Genomic DNA, 10,000 nt, shown 5'->3' with positions numbered 1-10,000 from the left:
CAAATCAGTTTTTCAGTCACATATTCATTCATGTTTTGTGTACTTTTAAGAAAGAATTCTGATGTATAGCTTGAAAATTGATGTAAGACGTGTAAAGAAAAAGACACTGTCCCCTACTCTAGAGCAGCGAGTTGATCCTGGAGCTCCAACACTCCCAGCTGCTTGTGCACTTCCTGAAGAAACTTTTGCCCCTGGAAGCCACTTCCTCTTCCATCCAGACGAGCCACAATCACTTTGTCTGAGCTCAGCAAGACAGAGTCCCAGTCCAGACGGAACTGTTCACTCACTTGCTGACCACCAGGGGCACTGTCACTAAAAACAAAGGAGACAACGCTTGTTATTATGTGTGTGTGTGTGTGTGTGTGTGTGTGTGTATACCACAGTGCACAGACTGAAAGCAGACTAAACAAAAGTGTCATGAAATCAATAGCAGGTGATAGGTAATCAGTGATGTGCCAAGATCAATAAAGAGCAACCAGACTGTGTGTCAAGTTTCTGCAATACCAGCACTCTAATTGGATAGCAATACATCTGAATGGTCCAACAAACAATCTTCCAGAATAAAAAAAAAACAAACAGAATTTGTAGTGTGAGGGTTCTATGTTCAAGATTATAGATGTTAAATACAAAAACTAAATATCAGAAAAAAGTCTATAATCAAGACACTAGGTGATTTATTTATAATTTAAATCTTTAAAACACTCAGGATGAGCTTAATCCCTGTAAGAAACAAAAGATAAACTGTGTAATCGTAAAAAAAATGCTAAGACAAATGTTCTTTCTAATGTGGTACTGATTAGTGATTTCATAATGAACTATTATGAGAAGCTGTATGTAATGCATTATACTGTTTCACTAATGTATTCTGTTTCACATCTTTACTATGTGTTTCATTGAATGGGTGCTTACTAAAATTTAATCGAAACATTTTCCTAACGAGCGTTTTTGCTTTCTGGAGCATCAACAGTTCTATGACTTCTACAACTAATCAGTGTAAAAAGACAATTAAAAATGTTATAACTGTATTGGTTTCAGTTTCAATTGTCTCTGCTGTAAAAGTGAATCATCTTTCATGATACTGGCTTTGGTAGCGTTCAAGCTTTTTATCTTGTACATACAAGCGGTGTTTGTATGTGTGTGCATGTCAGATTGGTATAAATGGAGAATTATGGATAAACGTACAGTACGAAGAGCAGAGGATGCTGATTAATCTCATCAAAATCCACAGGGAAGCTGAGCTCCAGTCGCAGTGCTGTAAACACACAGCTCATTATAAAAGCTATCACTTTGAACAAAGATGAATTTCAGTGCCATATTTAGTCTCGCACTGACCACTGTGTGTCATATCAGTGTTGATGCGAGTAATTTGTTACCATGGTTATTGAAGGGAATGATTCTGATTTCTCGGCGAGGGATCTTTTTGTGTCTGAGCAAGTGTCTGAACTCCAAACCAGATTCTATAGTCATGAAACCTACAAAAACCCAAGAAGAAACATTTTAGATATCACGACTTAACACTTGGTCATAAAACTTCTTCATGGGTGAAACTGACTATACAGTTTAATTAAAAATAAAGGACATGCTTCAAAAATAAATCATTGGAATTGGGGATATTCCTTTATTTCTCCAACCCCAATCTACCATTATTTGTAGCATGTTAAATTTTATTTTATTTTTGAGAAAAAAAAAAAAACTACTCAACTACAAAAATATAATGGTAACAACAGTTCAATCAATAAAAGTATCATGCAAAATTTTGGGAAAATGTTCACCTATAGTCTTTAAATCTTATATTTAAAATATGTATAATTTAACATTTTAGAGGTGGGTTTAGGGGCATTGTCAAGATGGAAGATGTTTGAGGCCCTTATTTTCGGTGAAAGTATAATGATGTTTAATGACATCCTACACAAAATTACACAAATTTGAGTAAAACAGTTTGAAGAAGAATAATATATGGGTGTGATGGTCAGGTGTCGTACTGTAGTTCAATCAAATACTAAGATCAATCATTTTATTATTGGATTATGCCCAATAATGAAAAGCTAAAAAGGACCTTCCAATAGTGCTAAAAGATGCCCCACCTAAATTTACATTTATAAACTAATCTACACATGAAAAACTGCAGTGGAATACATGCAGAATTAAAAAATAAATACATAAGTTCATATTCCTATTATCTGCATCATTCACATCAGTCTCTATTTAATAACCTGAGGTAAAAAGAAAATCACACACAGCAGAAGCACAAGCCTCAGAGCCTTCGCTCAAAATTAGGGGGTGTGAATAATAGATGATTCATTCTGTCAATTCTGTTCTGATGACTACATTTTGTTATTAATTTGATCATTTGGGTCATTTGTACAAGCTCTATGTTGTTTATGTAGCACCAGGGTCCTAGAGAAATGTTGTTTCATTTCACTGTTTTCTTCATCAGCTATATACTGTATATGGGTAAAATATACAGTATATATGAGCTTCTTGACTTGATGTTACTTGAAAATTATAAGACTTTGTTTACTGCCATATGTACAAAGTGTGTAAGTGCTCTTCTCTCTTTGAAAAACTGGGCCATCGTGAACAATTTAACAGCCACCACTTCAATTGACAAATAAAATCAAAATAATTATATATCTATTTTGTTATGTATTATACAAAAACAACTTAACTTCATAAATCACACACAACTAGCAAAGTCTGGGACATCTTTAGGCAGACTGGCTACATATACAGCTGTGTTCATCAAACAGGGGCACATGTACATCTTGTGATACATACAATATAACAGTGTGATAACAGATAATGCAGAACACAATGAGCAGCAGCGGAACAAATTCATTGGCAAACTGTGCAATGCTGACATGTACAGAGTGAGTGTGCTATTGGCATGCTTTGTAGATCACTCCATACCAAATGAATGGTGCATTCTTGCTGGTTTTTACATGAACTTTGTTCAGTGGTTAATTTGCGAAGTTCAACCAGCACCACAATGGGATCCAAAATAGGTTTTCAGGTATAGATTGCCATAGGACTGAAATGTGACTATTGTTCTCACCAGTCCATGCTGTGTCTATGCATTAGAGAAGGTCAAAATGTTCTGCAGCTATTTTATTCCCTGTTAGGTAAAAATGAAGTGCAGTAATTATCAGGTTGAAAATCAAGCCAGTAATTATCCGATCATTTGCAAGGCATGTAACAATTTCTTTTAATTCTGACATTACTGGCAGTAAGCCAAAGCGAAGTTGAAGCCAGTCAAAAAAAGGACAAAAAAAAAATCATTGAAAAGACAGAAAGTATCCTCTAATTAAGGCTGTAATTATGGTTTAAATCATTTTATTCTAAGTGACTATGTGTGGGTGTGTTTAATACTCACTGCTTATATTGGCAATCTGGTGCACAGTGGTTTTGGGAATACTAGGCCCTGAGGGAAGACAAAACTTGAACACTTTAACCCACTCAGCAAAATAAATCACTTTAGGTATTTATGCAAGTTCATTTATAATTAATTATGTTGACACAGCCATGTTTTTTTAACTTTAAGAATCTACTGAAATTAGCAGTAAATCACTTAAATGTGCTGCTTCAAGTCTGATGGAATTAAAAAAAGCACCGTCAGTGTTTTCTAGCCTTATCTTTATTTATTTCACCACTTACTTTTTTCCTTTACTGGAAACAAAAGAAAGCGTGTTTACTTAGAGTAAATTGGAAGTCTATAGCAAATTTCTCCTGTGAAACATGTATTTTTCTTAATTCTTCTGCTAAATAAATCCAGATCAATCAATTAATCAATCAATCCATAAATCAATCAATCAGTCAGTCTTTCTCTCCATCTGTCTGTCTAATAATTTCATTATGAATATTTAATTAATTAAGCTATTTTTGCTTCCATGATTGCCAACACCCTGGTTATATGGGCATGTTCATTGTCTTATATAAACCTTATGTTTGCAGTTAAATAAAAGAATAAAAAAATGTGTGTGGTATGTTGATGTTTAAAAGCGAACCTGCACAGTGCAGCAGTACGGTTTGTAAATCTGGACTCAGCATTGCATCATAATAGGTGCAGTGAGGTTTGAACAGGAAGCAGGTCAAACACTCACGATGAAACACATCCTCTGTCCTCACCCTAACATACACAAGGTAAATTAGGTAGATTAGGTCGGTCACTGTATTAGAGCCCTTACTACTGACATGAAGAAAATCTGATTTCTTCACACCTTACCTGTACAGATGTCTTTGTGAGACTCCATTTTCTGTGCTGATATAATACCTATATTAAAATAAGAATGACATTGTAAATAACTGATGATTAATGATAACTTGATGACACAGACTGCAAGCAAACTTATATAATCTTAGAGAAGACAAAATAACTATTTATTAGTGTCACAGTTTTTTTGACCAGGATTTTAGTTTTGGCCAGCCAAATGCACTTTAATTATTTCCAGATATTTTTCACTTCTGAAATAAATAATTGTCATAAAACAAGTCCATAAAATAAAATTAAAACCTGCTCTTGCTTTTGAGTGTGTAAAGAAATTGTGGTTATTTATGTATGTGTTTCAAAGATAATCATACATTTAATGACAAATATAAAACCACAGAATTATATAATGATTTTAGTAAGATAAACAGAAGCTGTATTAAAGAAAAATAATATACAATGGATATCAGAAGTTTGCAGATCATGTCAGATCTTTTGCCAACCTTTAAATATAATTCAAAATGAAAACATGCAGGAATTAATTTTTGTCATTTTTATGCCACGTTACCTGTGTCACATTTTTGGATAACTAGCACATATTAAAGCCACACCCTGCACCTCACCCCTTGTCTTGCTTGTGTATTCCATGGATGTTGTTGTCTTTATGCTCGGTTTCTGTTGTTTCTTTGTCTCACTGCTTAATTTTTTATGTAATTTATGTAGTGTATTTGTTGTTCACTTCCATTTAATTAGTCAGCAGTTGTATCTCAAAATATTTTTTACTTATAATTGCATGGCATATTAAAGTTTCCATGAATAGGAAACCCCAAAGAGTTCCTCCTGAAATAGTAAAAACAACATTTCCAACATTCAAAAACTAAGCAAAAATATTCGGCCACAAAGTGTCTTTTATTCTTCTCCTAATATTGGTATTTGGAGTAGAATGTTTGCAAACATAAAAAAAAAAAACATGCTGCACTGTAAATGGAAAATAGCTTAGAACGAAAATGAAATCAGCATTATAATTTGTAATAAAACAATTACATTTAAATTCTAATTTAATTAATCTAATTTTTTCCCCATATATGTGGAGATGATATACATATTAGAGTCTCTTATTATAAAGCAGAGTGGAGTAGAAATTTATTTCACTCCTCCTCACAGAAATGCTCCAGATCTATCAAATTGCGATGAGGATTTCCTGTGCACAGCCCTCTTCAGGATTTTCTCAGGTGTTTCAATAGAATATTTGGACTGACCTATTCCAAAATCAGGATTTTCTTCATCTGAATTCATTCTCTTGCTGACTTGGATTTGCACTTTGGTCATCGGGCTGGCAAGTGAGTTTTTTCTTCGTCTTTAGCTGTCTAACAGAGGCCTGGTGGTTTGGTGCAACATAGATTAAAGTATTTTTGGAGATATTCCTAATTGCCCTCTAACTTGACTTGAGTCCCAGCTCAAAAGAAAGTCCATAGAATTATGCTGCCACCGACGTGCTTCATAAGGTGTAGGGCATTCTTTAGCTGATGAGCTGTATTGTTTTTGTTCCAAATACATCTCTTAAAAACAGACCAAGTTCTACCTTGCTCTCATCAGACTTCATTTTGTTGAATGTTTTCGGGTGAATTATGGTTATTTGTTTGTTTATGTGAGAATGAATTTCTACAGAAAAAATTACTGCAGAAACAGCTAGACATTATTTGTGGTTAAATCACTTTATTAATGGTGTAGTGTCTACCTAGGATAATTTTGTGTATCAGCTAGATTACCTGTCCCAGGCATTCCTTTTAACCTTTAACATCTGCAAATCAATCACAGAGGTCCCTGGTGGTCTAGTGGTTAGGATGCAGCGCTCCCACCGCTGTGGCCCGGGTTTGATCACCGGTCAGGAAACCAACCCCAGCTATTAGGGTTGCACAAGCCTTAGTGCCGGTCCCAAGCCGTTAGAAAGGGCATCCAGCGTAAAAACATATGCCAAATCAAACATGCGGATGGTCCGCTGTGGCGACCCCTAATAGGAGAAGCCGAAAGAAAGTTTTTTTTTTTTTTTATTATCTGCATATCAATCACAGAATGGGCCCCACGGTTTACACTTATATTAGGGGGTTCCATACCACAGTGTCAAACCCCCACACTAAAAACACACAAAACAGGATGGTCCCTGGCCTCTCTAGCTGACTTCAATAGGGGCATTCAAGTGATAAGGAAGTCTATTTTCTAAACTCGGCTTCAGTACATCTGGGATGAAAGTTTCTTCCTCTGGTGGCCATTCCACCAAAGATGGGTGTGGCTAGGGGACCTTTAAATATTCTGAAACCCAACAAATCGTTGCTCAAGACCATTTCTTCAAAACAGGACTCAAACCCTTTGAGACAAATCTACCGGCAAGCTTTACCTTGCTTTAACTTCTACTCTGATCTTTAGGAGAACCTGGCAGAACTCCTAACAGACTCTTCAAGAATCTCCTTTTGTCTACTGCATCTGGACTCTTGTTTAGCAACAACGCCAATGCTAGTAACCGTTTTACCAACTATTTAAATGTGTGATTAAGCTCGAGCCCCTTTATTAAGGTAAATTTGAATTTCTTGATGATTCCCATTTAGGTTGTGGTCAATTTGAAGTTAAACTTGCCATTGTTTTTCGTTCTTTCTCTCTCTTCCTCCTTTTACATGTTCTTAATTTCTCTTTCTTTTAATGTATGTTTGTTTAGTTTAATTCTATGTTGAATGGTCTCATTCATTAAACGCCGCTCTCATTTCAAGGTCACTGCATACTTGTGATCTTGCTACATGCTAAATTACTTGTACTGTATAAAGTAAAAAGGTGATCGTGTCTTTCTTGGCCGGGAGATAGCCCTTCTGTAGAATTAATAAAAGATCATACTGTTTGTTTGGTGGACGAACAGACCAAAATAATAGTAACATTACCTTAATTACCCTTAATTTTAAAACTTAATTTAAATATTTATGGTGAATTATAACCCGTTATAATTACTCACAAATATTTCCCTTTTTGCAAGCTAAATTCGCTACAATGGCATACATATAAGAATAACTTTTAAACATAAATTTAAATATAACTGGGAAATTAATTAATTCATTTTTTATTATAAACAGGTATGTGCACATGATATCTGTATTTTTCCCTTTTCGTTTTTCCATTTTTTCCCACATTTATTGGTTGCTATAACACACTGGAGGTAGAACAAGATCTGACATGATCAGACAACAATATTTATCATATCGCTAAATACTGCAATATTAATAGGTATGTGAGGACTTTTATATCCACTCTACCTATCTACATGAGACTCACACAGTGTCCAGGTTCTCATCATAGGCCAGAATCTTAGTGACCTCCCAGTTGCCAGATGTGAGGTGCCGTACATTGACCTCTCCATCAGCATGCTGAGCATCAAAAAAAGCACAGGACAAAGGTCACACAAATATACATTCTTTGTATGTCTAAAGCCACATGTGGTGCACTGGGTCGGGAGATTTGTTAGTTTTGAATTCACATATAAAAGAGAAAAGGGATATCCAGTGCACTTGTGAAAACTCTCAATGCTCTATGTCCATGAAGCAAACCTGAGAATACAGAGCATGCACATTGTTGTGGTATGGAATATAATGTGGAGAGCTATAAGCAAGCTGGGTACTTGTAAAGTTTACCTGTGTACATTTTTCCTAACTCCCAAACCTTAGCCCCAACCCTAACCCCCTAACCCCTAACTTAACCCCTAACCCTAAACCAATACAATACATTACAAAACAATACACTATAATAAACTAATTTATTGAAATAATTTTAAAAGTGTTGTTTAAAAAAAACATGTACCTGCTCTGACATCATGGTGAGGTGGCGGAAAGAACCCTGACTGCCATGCTTTATGGGTAAAGTAATAAAGAACTTTGTTCCATCTTTAGAGAAAATAGGTTCCTCATTCTACACCATACACACACACACACACACACACACACACACACACACACACACACACACACACACACACACACACACACACACACACACACACACAAAAACAGAATTTAATAAACTGTATTTTGCAGAAGCTAAGTCTGAAAAAAAAAATAACGCTGTAATTGTTTGCTTACTTGGCAATCGATCCATTTGTCTGATGTCATCACATGCTTCTGCAGAGAGATAATCCCAAATGAAATTTAATTGAACAACAACAACCTCTGTTCCACATGTATTACGTGTTAATTAATATTTGCTTTTGTATTGGTCAGGAAAAACAATTATCTTATCGTGTGGAGCTGTGTCAGAAGTCACTCACCCGTTCACATTCTCCAGTGTGTGTGTGACAGAGCGTAAGGATGGATGTGTTCTGAGCTCTGTTGAGCCAGCGCACAGTCACATGTTCCTCGGTTGCCCACCGTACCATGGTTATGTAGTACTCACTATCAGTTAAATACCAACAACACAAACATGTTTACGAGCAGCACTTATTTTCGCACAATTAACCATTATCAGAAATCATAAGCCAGTTTATATTCTTTTGTTCAATTTGTGTGCTACCTTTTTTCCAGGCTACTAGGAGGCTGAAGCTCGATGGTGGGAGATGAGCCATTTAGTGTAACCACACTCAACTTTACTGTAGGATTTACTTGGCCAACCTGAGACACACAAACAAACATTTGTCTCACTAGTTTTATGAGGACTTTCCCATCTAATTACTGTTATGCCAATACATTCTATCCTTATTCTCATTATCATTTTGGCTATTTAAATCTTCTAAATAAAAGCTGCAGGTTTTGTAAAAATGTAATGATTTTTTTCTTCTGGGAAACAGCGAAATATGCCCACAAGGTAAAAACTGTCAGATATACCTCTCCTGGTAGGCACATTTTATACTCCAAGATATAACTTATTACTTAATAGATTTTGTATTCAAATGCATTTAAATATTAATGAACCTATAACATTTTACTTTCACTGAGAAATGGCTTCCCAGACAATATATATGCAGTTGAAGTCTCGAGGTGTGCATTAATTTTCTATAACAGCCTGGCTCCTGGGCTTTAAAATAAACGAGAAAATAGATAAATAGCTTTAATATGATAGTTTTAATACATTATCGTTCATATAGTACTAGCTCATTTACAGGGACAGCCTGCACTATCTAAAGGTTAATAATAAACTGTTTAAAAATGTACTTTTGTTTAACAAAGTAAAGCATGTAATAATTGATGTAGAGAAGCACACTCAAAATCACTGGAGAGTTTTCAGGAAAGAGGTATTTTTTGGTCACATGATAGGCTGCTATTTTGTCTTATGAACTTCAAGAGGGGGGAAAGGTAAGGCTATTGAGTGAATGGTCTTTTTATAGCTGTTTTAAAGTAAGTGATAACTGAAGCTTGCCCCATGGACATTGCAGAACATTAACAGTTTCGATAAAAAGGGGAAAAAAAACGACGTGTTGCTAATTTATATAAAAATACAAGAAATGTCACTGCTACCAGATCATGCTGATAGCTAAAAATCTAGCTAAAGCAGCTTTAAAAAAAATATATATATATATTAATAAATTCTCTTATAAGTTCCCTAAGCTTAACCTTAATGAGCAAGCTAGTACAACAGTGTCGAGCAAAAACTATTGAGACGATATGAGGAAGAAACCTTGAGAGGAAGCAGACTCAAAAGGAAACCCATCCTCATGTAGGTGACAATGAATGACCATTCCATTTATTATATTTCCATAATTATCATTGTTAAGGTTATCAACAGTTTACTGTTGGACACTTGTAGGCAAAATTCTTAATGGCAATTGTA

The 10,000-nt window shown here is 35.2% G+C and overlaps 1 protein-coding gene across 3 annotated transcripts in view; it reads right to left on the bottom strand.

Moving 5' to 3' along the window:
- LOC310724238 (inactive dipeptidyl peptidase 10) overlaps window positions 1-10,000 on the bottom strand; it is a 70,440-nt gene that overhangs the window by 8,554 nt on the left and 51,886 nt on the right. For all 3 annotated transcript variants that reach the window (XM_083538006.1, XM_083538008.1, XM_083538007.1), the window contains exons 10-20: window positions 8,747-8,844; window positions 8,505-8,628; window positions 8,320-8,358; window positions 8,042-8,149; window positions 7,520-7,611; window positions 4,223-4,270; window positions 4,005-4,126; window positions 3,374-3,421; window positions 1,374-1,472; window positions 1,183-1,252; window positions 118-312 (exon numbers count right to left, since the gene is read on the bottom strand). In XM_083538006.1, the coding sequence (XP_083394132.1) occupies window positions 118-312; window positions 1,183-1,252; window positions 1,374-1,472; window positions 3,374-3,421; window positions 4,005-4,126; window positions 4,223-4,270; window positions 7,520-7,611; window positions 8,042-8,149; window positions 8,320-8,358; window positions 8,505-8,628; window positions 8,747-8,844 (1,043 nt within the window). The remainder of the gene's footprint in view (window positions 1-117; window positions 313-1,182; window positions 1,253-1,373; window positions 1,473-3,373; window positions 3,422-4,004; window positions 4,127-4,222; window positions 4,271-7,519; window positions 7,612-8,041; window positions 8,150-8,319; window positions 8,359-8,504; window positions 8,629-8,746; window positions 8,845-10,000) is intronic.

This window comes from Silurus aristotelis, assembly GCF_946808225.1.
Source record: "Silurus aristotelis genome assembly, chromosome: 3".
In the NCBI taxonomy this organism is placed as follows: domain Eukaryota; kingdom Metazoa; phylum Chordata; class Actinopteri; order Siluriformes; family Siluridae; genus Silurus; species Silurus aristotelis.
The sequence above is the reverse complement of the archived record's forward strand: the minus strand, read 5'-3'. Positions and strand labels throughout refer to the sequence as shown.